General features: G+C 45.6%; 1 protein-coding gene across 1 annotated transcript in view; it reads left to right on the plus strand.

Annotated features, from left to right (window-relative positions):
* The first annotated feature begins 221 nt into the window (after nucleotides 1-221).
* The window catches only part of LOC139397125 (interferon alpha/beta receptor 1a-like), a 37561-nt gene continuing 21605 nt past the window's right edge, over nucleotides 222-16177 (plus strand). Inside the window, exons 1-2 of the mRNA XM_071143998.1 lie at nucleotides 222-419; nucleotides 10983-11109. Of these exons, the coding sequence (XP_071000099.1) occupies nucleotides 368-419; nucleotides 10983-11109 (179 nt within the window). The 5' untranslated portion in view covers nucleotides 222-367. The remainder of the gene's footprint in view (nucleotides 420-10982; nucleotides 11110-16177) is intronic.

The raw sequence follows: 16177 nt of genomic DNA on the forward strand, positions 1-16177 counted from the left end.
GCTAGCTATATATCTAACTATCCTTCTATGTATTTACCAATATCTGATTATCCATTGATCTCATCCATGTCTTGACGACTGTTTCGCACTACGTACAGAACTACGTACGTTCGAACTACGTACAAAAAACGTAATCACGTAGAACCAATCAGCGTAAAGTTACTGAGTTTCGACGTCATTCATACATCTCCATATATGTCATTTCTTTGGCGTCTTTATCGGATTGTTTATCCGGTGATGTTCCCTTGAACCGGGAGCAACTCAACTGGCCACAGCAACTAAAGCAAGGGAAAATGAACGATCTGTGAAGGTAGTTTTGGGGGGAAAATGTACCGTTGGATTACTTGTTAAATAATCATTATTCATCATGAAGGTGGGCTTTGCACTCGTTCTCCTCTGGTCTCTCCCAATAACCAATGGTAAGTACAGCAACTAGCTAATTTAGCTGTAGTTAGAGATCCCTGTAAATGGATAGCTAACGTTACCTTCGGTCAAACTCGGTGGGTTAATATCGACTTGATTTGTAATATCTGAGAGCTATTTAAACATTCGTTTCTAATGGCGGGTGGTACGTCAGTGGTTGAAACCCGTGTGTTAACTACATGAATATAGATTATATATAGGGATACAATATTGTTATGTCTTCGACTTCACTGGGTGTGTTCGTAAATTCACTGTGGAGTGTCAGATGGTGCTCCGGACGTTTTAGAAAATTCAGAGCATTGTCAGATTGACCTGTTTTGATAAATTAGGAGTGCTCTGGTTCGAGGTGTAAGGGTTGCTCCAAGCATTCAGACCACACATGCTAGTTACTTCCAGACACCTCCTTCTGACCATTTTTCTCTCGCCCTAGCAGAGCTGCTTAGTCTGTTAGCCGCACGGCCATATTTTCACGTTACAGTGCTTGTTAACGGGAAACGGACGGACTGACGTTACCCGTGCTAAGTAGCTCGCTATCTGCTTCTCTGAACAACTGTGTTTACACATTTGCGGCGTCTCTTTGTTTATACACTGAAAAATACTGTCGACTGCAACTGCGTTCACCTTTTAAAACCGTGTACAGTAAGTATTGATTTTGATGTGATATGCAAGTAAATGGATTTGTTTCTAGAACCGTGCCGCAATTGTGAATCGATTCACGCTTACATTGAGGTTTTTTAAATTGTAATTTTATTTCACCTTTCTTTAACCAGGTGGCCAGTTGAGAACAAGTTCTCATTTACATCTGCAAAGCATAGCAGTATGACACAAACAACAACACAGAGTCGGGTCGGCAGGGTAGCCTAGTGGTTAGAACGTTGGGCTAATAACCGGAAGGTTGCAAGTTGAAATCCCCGAGCTGACTGTTGTTCTGCCCCTGAACAGGCAGTTAACCCACCAGGCCGTCATTGAAAATAAAAATGTGTTCTTTTTTTTTTTTAAGAGTTGGAATATGGAATAAACAAACGTACAGTCAATAACACAATAGAAAAGTCTATATACAAAGGAAGTAAGATTAGGGAGGTAAGGAAATAAATAGGCCATAGTGGTGAAATAAATTACAATTTAGCAATTAAACACTGGAGTGAAAGATGTGCAAGTAGAGATACTGGGGTGCAAAGGAGCAACAAAAAAACAATATAGGGATGAGGTAGTTAGGTGAGCTACAGGTGCAGTGATATGTGTGCTGCTCTGACAGCTGATGCTTAAAGTTAGTGAGGGAGATATGAGTCTACAGCTTCAGTGATTTTTTTCAGTTCGTTCCAGTCATTGGCAGTAGAGAACTGGGAAGGAAAGGCGGCCAAAGGAGGAGTTGGCTTTGGGGGTGACCAGTGATATATACCTGTTGGAGCATGTGCTACAGGTGGGTGCTGATATGGTGACCAGTGAGCTGAGATAAGGCGGGGCTTTACCTAGCAAAGACCTATAGATGACCTGGAGCCAGTGGGTTTGTTGACGAATATGAAGTGAGGGCCAGCCAACGAGAGCATACAGGTCGCAGTGGTGGGTAGTATATGGGGCTTTGGTGACAAAACAGATGGCACTGTGATAGACCGCATCCAATTTGCTGAGTAGAGTGTTTGGGGCTATTTTATAAATGACAACGCCAAAGTCTATACAAAGTTTTACTAGGGTTTGGCAGCATGAGTGAAGGATGCTTTGTTTTGTGAAATAGAAAGCCAATTATAGATTTAATTTTGGATTGGAGATGTTTAATGTGAGTCTAGAAGGAGAGTTTACAGTCTAGCCAGACACCTAGGTATTTGTAGTTGTCCACATATTCTAAGTCAGAACCGTCCAGAGTAGTGATGCTGGACGGGGTGGCAGGTGCGGGCAGCGATCGGTTGAAGAGCATGCATTTAGTTTTACTTGCTTTTAAGAGCAGTTGGAGGCCACGGAAGGAGAGTTGTATGGCATTGAAGCTCGCCTGGAGGTTAGTTAACACAGTGTCCAAAGAAGGGCCAGAGGTGTACAGAATGGTGTCGTCGGCGTAGAGGTGGATCGGAGAATCACCAGCCGCAAGAGCGACGTTGATGTATGTATACATAGAAAGAGTCGGCCCGAGAATTGAACCCTGTGGTACCCCCATAGAGACTGCCAGAGGTCCGGACAACAAGCCATGCGAACTCTATCTGAGAAGTAGTTGGTGAACCAGGCGAGGCAGTCATTTCAGAAACCAAGGCTGTTGAGTCTACCGATAAGAATGTTGTGATTGACAGGGTCGAAAGCCTTGGCCAGGTCGACGAATACAGCTACACGGTAATGTCTCTTATCGATGGCGGTTAAGATATTGTTTAGGACCTTGAGCGTGGCTGAGGTGCACCCATGACCAGCTCTGAAACCAGATTGCATAGTGGAGAAGGTACGGTGGGATTTGAAATGGTCAGTGTTTGTTAACTTGGCTTTGGAAGACCTTCGAAAGGCAGGGTAAGATAGATCCAGGTCTGTAACAGTTTGGGTCTAGGGTGTCTCCCCCTTTTGAAGAGGGGGATGACAGCGGCAGCTTTCCAATCTTTGGGTCTCTCAGACGATATGAGAGGTTGAACAGGCAAGTAATAGGGGTTGCAACAATTGTGGCGGATAATTTTGGAGGTTCCTGATTGTCCTAGCCCAGCTGATTTGTAGCGGTACAGATTTTTCCGCCCTTTCAGAACATGAACATCAAAAAAATGTAATGGTGCATGCTTACTTAAGATGGTGACGAAAGCACTTTTAAAGAATAACCAGGCATCCTCTACTGTATCTATTTATTATTTAACTAAGCAAGTCAGTTAAGAGCAAATCTTATTTACAATGACAGCCAAACCCGGACGACGCTGGGCCAATTGTACGCCGCCCTATAGGACTCCCAATCACGGCCGGTTGTGATACAGCCTGAAATTGAACCAAGGGTCTGTAGTGACGCCTCTAGCACTGAGATGCAGTGCCTTTAGACCGCTGCGCCACTCGGGAGACTGAGGTTCTTTCAACCTTTTGGTTACTGGTCCAATGCTCTAACCACTAGGCTACCCTGCTGGTTACTGGTCCAACGCTCTAACCACTAGGCTACCCTGCTGGTTACTGGTCCAACGCTCTAACCACTAGGCTACCCTGCTGGTTACTGGTCCAACGCTCTAACCACTAGGCTACCCTGCTGGTTACTGGTCCAACGCTCTAACCACTAGGCTACCCTGCTGGTTACTGGTCCAACGCTCTAACCACTAGGCTACCCTGCTGGTTACTGGTCCAACGCTCTAACCACTAGGCTACCCTGCTGGTTACTGGTCCAACGCTCTAACCACTAGGCTACCCTGCTGGTTACTGGTCCAACGCTCTAACCACTAGGCTACCCTGCTGGTTACTGGTCCAATGCTCTAACCACTAGGCTACCCTGCTGGTTACTGGTCCAATGCTCTAACCACTAGGCTACCCTGCTGGTTACTGGTCCAATGCTCTAACCACTAGGCTACCCTGCTGGTTACTGGTCCAATGCTCTAACCACTAGGCTACCCTGCCACCCTACACTCTAACCACTAGGCTACCCTGCCGCCCTACACTCTAACCACTAGGCTACCCTGCTGGTTACTGGTCCAATGCTCTAACCACTAGGCTGCCCTGCTGGTTACTGGTCCAATGCTCTAACCACTAGACTACCCTGCTGGTTACTGGTCCAATGCGCTAACCACTAGGCTACCCTGCTGGTTACTGGTCCAACGCTCTAACCACTAGGCTACCCTGCTGGTTACTGGTCCAATGCTCTAACCACTAGGCTACCCTGCTGGTTACTGGTCCAATGCTCTAACCACTAGGCTACCCTGCTGGTTACTGGTCCAACGCTCTAACCACTAGGCTACCCTGCTGGTTACTGGTCCAATGCTCTAACCACTAGGCTACCCTGCTGGTTACTGGTCCAATGCTCTAACCACTAGGCTACCCTGCTGGTTACTGGTCCAACGCTCTATCCACTAGGTTACCCTGCTGGTTACTGGTCCAATGCTCTAACCACTAGGCTACCCTGCTGGTGACTGGTCCAATGCTCTAACCACTAGGCTACCCTGCTGGTTACTGGTCCAATGCTCTAACCACTAGACTACCCTGCTGGTTACTGGTCCAACGCTCTAACCACTAGGCTACCCTGCTGGTTACTGGTCCAACGCTCTAACCACTAGGCTACCCTGCCGCCCTACACTCTAACCACTAGGCTACCCTGCCGCCGGAGCTATGGCCACAATTGTCTATGCTTGGTTCAGATTTGGTCCGGACAACACACATTTTATGGTATTTGCGCATTGGTGCTCCGATGTAAAAAAAAATCCTTGTCACATAGCAAAATATTTATTCCCATATGCGCGTAAAATGGTCGACACTGTAGAGCCCTGCATAGGATACATCACCATGAAGAGAATAACATTCACATCCATAATTAATTATGCATTTTCTGTATAGTACAGACCAGAGACCCGTAATTAAATTATGTCACTGGGTGTAAATCCACTTTATTTACTGTAGTTCAATAACTGAAAATGATATATTTTCACAGTCAATGTGTCATGTCATAGCTAACACCCCTTTCTTTCTGCAGATATCGTTGAATTTGAATTCAAAGCAAATATTTAAGACTTTTTGGGAAACGTGGAGATGTTCAGTTAACGAAGGGAGATTTTACTTGCCAAACTTTGCATCTGTGCAGTTCTTCCAGTAAATGTATTTTCATAAAATGTTCAGTGTAAATTGTTAAAAGCAGTCCTAGAGAGAGCATAGAGATGTATGGCTTGTTAAACTTTTGAAGTCGATGGTTTTTGTTTGGCATACTTAAAAAAAAAAAAAAAATTTTAACCCCCTTTTTCTCCCCAATTTCGTGTTATCCAATTATTAGTAGTTACTGTCTTGTCTCATTGCTACAACTCCCATATGGGCTCGGGAGAGACGAAGGTCGAAAGCCATGCGTCCTCCGAAACCCAACCAAGCTTCACTGCTTCTTAACACAGCACTCATCCAACCCGGAAGCCAGCCGCACCAATGTGTCGGAGGAAACACCGTACACCTAGCGACCTGGTCAGCGTGCACTGCGCCCGGCCCGCCACAGGAGTCGCTAGTGCGTGATGAGACAAGCATATCCCTGCCGGCCAAACCCTCCCTAACCCGGACGACGCTAGGCCAATTGTGCGTTTCCCCATGGACCTCCCGGTTGCGGCCGGCAGCGACAAAGCCTGGGCTCGAACCCAGAGTTTCTGGTGGCACAGCTAGCACTAGCCTAGCCTTAGACCACTGCCCCAGCCGGGGGGGGGGGCCCTTGGCATCCATTTTTAAGTGAAAAATCTTGAGTCACAGTTTAATGCTGTCACCGTGGAATTGCCCTGTAGCCTAAGACCCCCTAGCAACCTTTTAATAGACTTGGAGAGGTTAGGTCAGGGAAGAGGAACTAAAGTCAGCAGACCCTAGCCTAGAGGTTCCTGAATTCCAATGTTCCAAATCCGTTTCAGTGCTTCAGTGACAGTTTGGAAAGTTATGCTGTTCTCCACGCTGTACAATTCCTTTATGGTTGAGTCACTTTCTGGATCTTGGATGTGTCATACTTCATGTTCAATGTACTGTTATTTACATTGTCATCAGCAGTGTAACTGGTTTCATTGTAGCCAAGCTATTTATAACCCGGGATGATTCCCGAAACCATGGTTAGGGTTTCTGCCACACCCTCACACTTTTTTTTATAACTCCAACACCGTGGACTCTGCTTCGGAGTGCAAAGGCTGAGTTATAGGAAACGTCATAACCAGTCATAGTCATGCACAGAACAAATTAGGCAACAGGAGGATCTCGATCCAGGATGGGATTGAATGTCTCCACAGTGACCAATAAACGTAATCTTGACATCTAGCCACTTAGTTAGCAAACCAAATGCATAGTTGGAGCCCCTGAGCTGGATATAATTTGACACATCTTAGATTTCTTATAGTTATACTTGGTTTAGCAGGCATCCTGGCTGTGCCCCCCCCCCCCCCCCCCCCTGATTTAGAAAGAGGAAAAAAAAGATACAGATTTGAGTCCGAGGGTGCACTGAAGCTTAGCACACACAGATGTTAGGGGAACTGTTCCCTCTAAATTAGATGCCCCCCCCCCCCCCCCATCTGATGCAACATCCTGTTGAGGCATTGAGTCTCAGTCAAGCAAGCTCTACAAGGTTTTTCCGCACCAGCAGGAGTGGAAAATATCTCTGCTTTTGTTCTGGCCATTCTCACACACACATTCTCAAGTACATTATTTTGGGGGGTAAAGAAGGTTTGAAATGCTTTTTAAATTTGTATACTTTTTTTTTTTTGGAGGGGGAAATTATGATGCAATTGGCAATTTTAGGCTCTTTTAAGATATATATACATGCCTTATGATGACGGTATCATTATACTCCTGATAGTGTACTCTAACATATGGAGAAGCCTGTCTTGATTCTTAAGTAAAAATGTTAACATGAATTTGTTAATATGAACAAAATATCAATAGAAACACCCCCTTTTTTCTTTTGAACAATATTATAGTCGTTTCTGTTGGCTCAACTATAGTGTGCATTGTTTTTGCAGTTCAATTGTTAAATTAAAATCTCTCTACTGTCATATCTAAGAAAATATGACACCAATATCGATGAACATTTGCAAATCAACTTGACATGCGGAACACGACACACCGCCTCTCGTCATGATCCGTCCGGCTGTTACAGAGAACCATTATACCAGATTTTTGGCAAGGTCGCTAGCATTAGGGTATTCGGACAAGGTCGCTAGCATTAGGGTATTCGGACAAGGTCGCTAGCATTAGGGTATTCGGACAAGGTCGCTAGCATTAGGGTATTCGGACAAGGTCGCTAGCATTAGGGTATTCGGACAAGGTCGCTAGCATTAGGGTATTCGGACAAGGTCGCTAGCATTAGGGTATTTGGACAAGGTCGCTAGCATTAGGGTATTTGGACAAGGTCGCTAGCATTAGGGTATTCGGACAAGGTCGCTAGCATTAGGGTATTCGGACAAGGTCGCTAGCATTAGGGTATTCGGGCAAGGTCGCTAGCATTAGGGTATTCGGGCAAGGTCGCTAGCATTAGGGTATTCGGGCAAGGTCGCTAGTTTTTGGTGCAACCATTTTTATTAAATTCACAATGTGTTTCTCTCACGGGCACATTTCTGCTCATTTAAAAACTAAGGATGTGCTACTTTTTATTTTTTTTAGCATTCCTAACAATGCTGACATCTTTTCAGCCCTATATCAGAGTTCTAAACCGGTCGACCAACTCAGTTGCTACGCAACAGTATCAACAGTATCAACTAGCATCTATCTAGGTAACACCAGTTGGATGAGATGCAAAGGAAGATTGATGTTTTTTTTTTTACAATTTAATCCGTTTACACAATACCCAATAATGACAAAGCAATTTTTCAGACCCTTTACTCAGTACTTTGTTGAAGCAGCTTTGGCAGCAATTACAGCCTCTAGTCGTCTTGGGTTTGACGCTACAAGCTTGGCACACCTGTATTTGGGGAGTTTCTCCCATTCTTCTCTGCAGATCCTCTCAAGCTCTCAGGTTGGATGGGGAGCGTTGCTGCCCAGCTATTTTCAAGCCTCTCCAGAGATGTTCGATCGGGTTCAAGTCCGGGCTCTGGCTGGGCCACTCAAGGACATTCAGAGACTTGTCTCGAAGCCACTACTGTGTTGTCTTGGCTGTGTGCTTATGGTCGTTGTCCTGTTGGAAGGTGAACCTTCGCCCCAGTCTGAGGTGCTGAGGGCTCTGGAGCAGGTTTTCATTAAGGATCTCTCTGTACTTTGCCCCGTTCACCTTTGCCTCTCCTGACTAGACTCCCAGTCTTTGGCACTGAAAAACATCCCCACAGCATTATACTGCCACCACCATGCTTCACCGTGGGGATGGTGCTAAGTTTCCTCCAGACGTGACATTTGGCATTCAGGCCATAAAGCTCAATCTTGGTTTCATCAGATCAGAGAATCTTGTTTCTCATTGTCAGTCCTTTAGGTGCCTTTTGGCCAACTGCAAGCGGGCTGTCATGTGCCTTTTATTTTTTCGTCTGGCCACTACTGTAGAGGCCTGCTTGGTGGAGTGCTGCGGAGATGGAAGAACCTTCCAAAAGGACAACCATCTCCACAGAGGAACTCTGGAGACCTGTCAGTGACCATCAGGTTCTTGGTCAGATCCCCGATTGCTCAGTTTGGCCGGGCTGCCACCTTTAGGAAGGTTCTTGGTAGTTCCAAACTTCTTTCATTTAAGAATGATGGAGGCCACAGTGTTCCTGGGGACCAGAATTTTTGTTGGTACCCTTCCCTAGATCTGTGGCTTGACACAGTCCTGTCTCTGAGCTCCATGGACAATTCGTTTTTGACCTCATTGCTTGTTTTTTTGCTCTGACATGCTCTATCAACTGTGGGTCCTTTATCTAGACAGGTGTGCCTTTCCAAATCTTGTCCAGTCAATTGTTGCAGAAACATCTCAAAGATGGTCAAACAACATCATAATAATCATCCCTTGCTCGTGTGCAGTCAAACTCCATGCTTACTAACTTTGTTAGCGATGTGATAAAATGAGTGTCTTTGAACCCAACAACTGTTAAGGAAAAAAAAATAACCAAAGATGACTAAACATTCAATCAGTACTGAAAATCCAACTTTTTGGAAAAAAAATGTGCTGTCATCACCAGACGGACAATTTTTAAGTCAAGTTGATGCATCTATTACAGGGTTTGTAGCGTACCGCCTAGCGTCACTGCCCTGGGATATGACGGTCTTGGGTTCGATATGTAGACAATTCTCTTTCGTGTGTAATGAGCCTATAGCCTGCTGTTCCATCTTGAGTTTTCATTTGAAGCATGTTGCTATACGTGGCTTGTTTTGGATCATTTGCAAAGACATTGGCAACTTTATTGTAGTCAAATTTTGTTCTCAAGTTATTGCAGTCACAGAGCAACCAGATAAAACCATGTGATTTAATGTTTCCTGGAGAGAATAGGTGGAGTTCGCCTTGTTGTCCTCAGGAATTTCCTTTTTCGGCTTCCAACCAATTTGCATACTCTACAATTTGCATACTCGCTGGTGTGGAATCGGCCAATAGAAACGCTGGCTAGTGAGGTCACTGTCATTGTTACCAGTCTATTGTTTCTTTCTCACCACAGGGGTGTGTTTGCTTATTTGTTCTTCAGAGATTTTAAATATTGGATCAATTCCTCTGTTGAATATTTCATGTTGTCCACAGGACATGTGAATTGGTGGTTGGCTGTGAAGAAATACAGTGTCGTGTATTTGGCTATGCCGGATTAAGTGATATGACATGCTATTCTATAAAATCATTTCTCTGTAATTAATATTACTTGATTGAGCTAATCATGTAAATGTAATTAACTAGAGAGTCGGCACCACAAAATAATATTTATAGAGCTGTTCTCTTAATAAACTCTTAAAGACCTAGGAATATTTTACATCAATTGCAGTTAATATTATGCTATCGTGAATACAGTATCTTATGCATTCTAAATTACTGCCCATTTGGAAAAGGAAAATACAATAAATATTTACTCTGAGCTGCACTTCGGTAGGTTGGCGGTAGATGGAAGGCCGTGTTGCCCAACCGAGTCCTTTGAAGAATGTCTCTGCTGGTAAATTGGATACGTTGTTGTGTGGTAGATGGGATACTCTGTCTGTTCCTTCTGCTGCTGTTGCTAATTCAATGGCTAGGAGGTATCACTTCTGTAGTGAATAAGAGTTCAAAGGTCATACCATTCGCAACCAAAGCTCACGCTGATGTTGGCTTCGTTCTGTAGTTATTATCTGAACCATTCTGACATCGGACCGTCTTCCTCTAATCCTCGGAACAGGAGGTTATATTGTCGTCAAGGCTTTATATAGGAAGGGAGAGGAGGGCGTTTTTGAAAAGTTTTATAGTCCATGTCCCTTCACAGGGGAGGGCCACTGATTGAGCAGAGCTTATGAAAACCCAAATCTCACATTTTAGAAGCTAAAATCACATTTCATCCCATCATGAATAATTTCATATTCAAACATTTTAAATTGAACAACAATTCCATGTGAATCCGATAACTCTGATGTGTAGACTTTCCACTGTAGAGTTTGTCATCTTATCATTGATGATAATGTCTCAGATGACAACCAAATTGACATCCTATTCATTAAGTACCACTGCATATGTTCAATTGGTCAGATTACCAGAATATAGTTAATTTCCCCCCACCTTCTGATGTTCCCAGAATCTCTATGTTATCCAAAGGGGTTTGCAAATGTAACATCAGTAGGGTGGAGAGAGGAAAAAGGGGGAAAGAGGTATTTGACTGTCATAAACCTACACCCTGGCCAACAGCCTAAAGTATGCAAATGTTGAGGCTATTTTAACTTCAAAGTTGCTGCCGACTCAGTTGCTTATATCCAACTCCCATCATATAACATGTAAACAACACGGTACCAAACAGTGAAGAACTATTCAGTGACCCGGTCTGCCTGTCTTACTCTCTGTGTTCCAGTGCTTGCAGAGCTGCCTCAACCTCAGAACCTGACTCTGCTCACCCTGAACACACAGTATGTACTGACATGGGACTGGGACCAGACGACCACAGGCAACTCTGTTAGCTTCACTGTAGAGTACATGGCGTAAGTCACCAGATGCACTCACACCACCCCCGCAGACCCCGCCTACATGTCACATACTGTAGTTCACCTCCCCCTCCTACATGTCACATACTGTAGTTCACCTCCCCGTCCTACATGTCACATACTGTATTTCACCTCCCCCTCCTACATGTCACATACTGTATTTCACCTCCCCCTCCTACATGCCACATACTGTAGTTCACCTCCCCCTCCTACATGTCACATACTGTATTTCACCTCCCCCTCCTACATGTCACATACTGTAGTTCACCTCCCCCTCCTACATGTCACATACTGTATTTCACCTCCCCTCCTACATGTCACATACTGTAGTTCACCTCCCCCTCCTACATGTCACATACTGTAGTTCACCTCCCCCTCCTACATGTCACATACTGTAGTTCACCTCCCCTCCTACATGTCACATACTGTAGTTCACCTCCCCCTCCTACATGTCACATACTGTAGTTCACCTCCCCTCCTACATGTCACATACTGTAGTTCACCTCCCCCTCCTACATGTCACATACTGTACTGTAGTTCACCTCCCCCTCCTACATGTCACATACTGTACTGTAGTTCACCTCCCCCTCCTACATGTCACATATTGTAGTTCACCTCCCCTCCTACATGTCACATACTGTACTGTAGTTCACCTCCCCCTCCTACATGTCACATACTGTACTGTAGTTCACCTCCTACATGTCACATACTGTATTTCACCTCCCCCTCCTACATGTCATACTGTAGTTCACCTCCCCCTCCTACATGTCACATACTGTAGTTCACCTCCCCCTCCTACATGTCACATACTGTAGTTCACCTCCCCCTCCTACATGTCACATACTGTAGTTCACCTCCCCTCCTACATGTCACATACTGTAGTTCACCTCCCCCTCCTACATGTCACATACTGTACTGTAGTTCACCTCCCCCTCCTACATGTCACATACTGTACTGTAGTTCACCTCCCCCTCCTACATGTCACATATTGTAGTTCACCTCCCCTCCTACATGTCACATACTGTACTGTAGTTCACCTCCCCCTCCTACATGTCACATACTGTACTGTAGTTCACCTCCTACATGTCACATACTGTATTTCACCTCCCCCTCCTACATGTCACATACTGTAGTTCACCTCCCCCTCCTACATGTCACATACTGTAGTTCACCTCCCCCTTCTACATGTCACATACTGTATTTCACCTCCCCCTCCTACATGTCATACTGTAGTTCACCTCCCCCTCCTACATGTCACATACTGTATTTCACCTCCCCCTCCTACATGTCACATACTGTATTTCACCTCCCCCTCCTACATGTCACATACTGTAGTTCACCTCCCCCTCCTACATGTCACATACTGTATTTCACCTCCCCCTCCTACATGTCACATACTGTAGTTCACCTCCCCCTCCTACATGTCACATACTGTACTGTAGTTCACCTCCCCCTCCTACATGTCACATACTGTACTGTATTTCACCTCCCCTCCTACATGTCACATACTGTAGTTCACCTCCCCCTCCTACATGTCACATACTGTAGTTCACCTCCCCCTCCTACATGTCACATACTGTATTTCACCTCCCCCTCCTACATGTCACATACTGTATTTCACCTCCCCCTCCTACATGTCACATACTGTAGTTCACCTCCCCCTCCTACATGTCACATACTGTACTGTATTTCACCTCCCCTCCTACATGTCACATACTGTAGTTCACCTCCCCCTCCTACATGTCACATACTGTACTGTAGTTCACCTCCCCCTCCTACATGTCACATACTGTACTGTATTTCACCTCCCCCTCCTACATGTCACATACTGTACTGTATTTCACCTCCCCCTCCTACATGTCACATACTGTAGTTCACCTCCCCCTCCTACATGTCACATACTGTACTGTATTTCACCTCCCCCTCCTACATGTCACATACTGTATTTCACCTCCCCCTCCTACATGTCACATACTGTAGTTCACCTCCCCCTCCTACATGTCACATACTGTACTGTATTTCACCTCCCCCTCCTACATGTCACATACTGTACTGTAGTTCACCTCCCCCTCCCTACATGTCACATACTGTACTGTAGTTCACCTCCCCCTCCTACATGGCACACTGTATTTCACCTCCCCCTCCTACATGTCACATACTGTATTTCACCTCCCCCTCCTACATGTCACATACTGTATTTCACCTCCCCCTCCTACATGTCACATACTGTATTTCACCTCCCCCTCCTACATGTCACATACTGTATTTCACCTCCCCTCCTACATGTCACATACTGTAGTTCACCTCCCCCTCCTACATGTCACATACTGTAGTTCACCTCCCCCTCCTACATGTCACATACTGTAGTTCACCTCCCCCTCCTACATGTCACATACTGTAGTTCACCTCCCCCTCCTACATGTCACATACTGTAGTTCACCTCCCCCTCCTACATGTCACATACTGTATTTCACCTCCCCTTCCTACATGTCACATACTGTAGTTCACCTCCCCCTCCTACATGTCACATACTGTACTGTAGTTCACCTCCCCCTCCTACATGTCACATACTGTACTGTATTTCACCTCCCCCTCCTACATGTCACATACTGTACTGTATTTCACCTCCCCTCCTACATGTCACATACTGTAGTTCACCTCCCCCTCCTACATGTCACATACTGTACTGTAGTTCACCTCCCCCTCCTACATGTCACATACTGTAGTTCACCTCCTACATGTCACATACTGTATTTCACCTCCCCCTCCTACATGTCACATACTGTAGTTCACCTCCCCCTCCTACATGTCACATACTGTACTGTAGTTCACCTCCCCCTCCTACATGTCACATACTGTATTTCACCTCCCCCTCCTACATGTCACATACTGTATTTCACCTCCCCCTCCTACATGTCACATACTGTAGTTCACCTCCCCCTCCTACATGTCACATACTGTACTGTATTTCACCTCCCCCTCCTACATGTCACATACTGTACTGTAGTTCACCTCCCCCTCCCTACATGTCACATACTGTACTGTAGTTCACCTCCCCTCCTACATGTCACATACTGTAGTTCACCTCCCCCTCCTACATGTCACATACTGTATTTCACCTCCCCCTCCTACATGTCACATACTGTACTGTAGTTCACCTCCCCCTCCTACATGTCACATACTGTACTGTAGTTCACCTCCCCCTCCCTACATGTCACATACTGTACTGTAGTTCACCTCCCCCTCCTACATGTCACATACTGTATTTCACCTCCCCCTCCTACATGTCACATACTGTATTTCACCTCCCCCTCCTACATGTCACATACTGTATTTCACCTCCCCCTCCTACATGTCACATACTGTATTTCACCTCCCCCTCCTACATGTCACATACTGTATTTCACCTCCCCTCCTACATGTCACATACTGTAGTTCACCTCCCCCTCCTACATGTCACATACTGTATTTCACCTCCCCCTCCTACATGTCACATACTGTACTGTAGTTCACCTCCCCCTCCTACATGTCACATACTGTAGTTCACCTCCCCCTCCTACATGTCACATACTGTATTTCACCTCCCCCTCCTACATGTCACATACTGTATTTCACCTCCCCTCCTACATGTCACATACTGTAGTTCACCTCCCCCTCCTACATGTCACATACTGTAGTTCACCTCCCCCTCCTACATGTCACATACTGTATTTCACCTCCCCCTCCTACATGTCACATACTGTAGTTCACCTCCCCCTCCTACATGTCACATACTGTAGTTCACCTCCCCCTCCTACATGTCACATACTGTATTTCACCTCCCCCTCCTACATGTCACATACTGTAGTTCACCTCCCCCTCCTACATGTCACATACTGTACTGTAGTTCACCTCCCCTCCTACATGTCACATACTGTATTTCACCTCCCCTCCTACATGTCACATACTGTAGTTCACCTCCCCCTCCTACATGTCACATACTGTAGTTCACCTCCCCTCCTACATGTCACATACTGTAGTTCACCTCCCCCTCCTACATGTCACATACTGTAGTTCACCTCCCCCTCCTACATGTCACATACTGTAGTTCACCTCCCCCTCCTACATGTCACATACTGTACTGTATTTCACCTCCCCCTCCTACATGTCACATACTGTACTGTAGTTCACCTCCCCCTCCTACATGTCACATACTGTACTGTATTTCACCTCCCCTCCTACATGTCACATACTGTAGTTCACCTCCCCCTCCTACATGTCACATACTGTACTGTAGTTCACCTCCCCCTCCTACATGTCACATACTGTACTGTAGTTCACCTCCTACATGTCACATACTGTATTTCACCTCCCCCTCCTACATGTCACATACTGTAGTTCACCTCCCCCTCCTACATGTCACATACTGTAGTTCACCTCCCCTCCTACATGTCACATACTGTAGTTCACCTCCCCCTCCTACATGTCACATACTGTACTGTAGTTCACCTCCCCCTCCTACATGTCACATATTGTAGTTCACCTCCCCTCCTACATGTCACATACTGTACTGTAGTTCACCTCCCCCTCCTACATGTCACATACTGTACTGTAGTTCACCTCCTACATGTCACATACTGTATTTCACCTCCCCCTCCTACATGTCATACTGTAGTTCACCTCCCCCTCCTACATGTCACATACTGTATTTCACCTCCCCCTCCTACATGTCACATACTGTATTTCACCTCCCCCTCCTACATGTCACATACTGTATTTCACCTCCCCCTCCTACATGTCACATACTGTATTTCACCTCCCCCTCCTACATGTCACATACTGTAGTTCACCTCCCCCTCCTACATGTCACATACTGTATTTCACCTCCCCCTCCTACATGTCACATACTGTAGTTCACCTCCCCCTCCTACATGTCACATACTGTACTGTAGTTCACCTCCCCCTCCTACATGTCACATACTGTACTGTATTTCACCTCCCCCTCCTACATGTCACATACTGTACTGTAGTTCACCTCCCCCTCCTACATGTCACATACTGTACTGTATTTCACCTCCCCTCCTAC

Source organism: Oncorhynchus clarkii, unplaced genomic scaffold (genome assembly GCF_045791955.1).
Source record: "Oncorhynchus clarkii lewisi isolate Uvic-CL-2024 unplaced genomic scaffold, UVic_Ocla_1.0 unplaced_contig_4952_pilon_pilon, whole genome shotgun sequence".
NCBI lineage: Eukaryota > Metazoa > Chordata > Actinopteri > Salmoniformes > Salmonidae > Oncorhynchus > Oncorhynchus clarkii.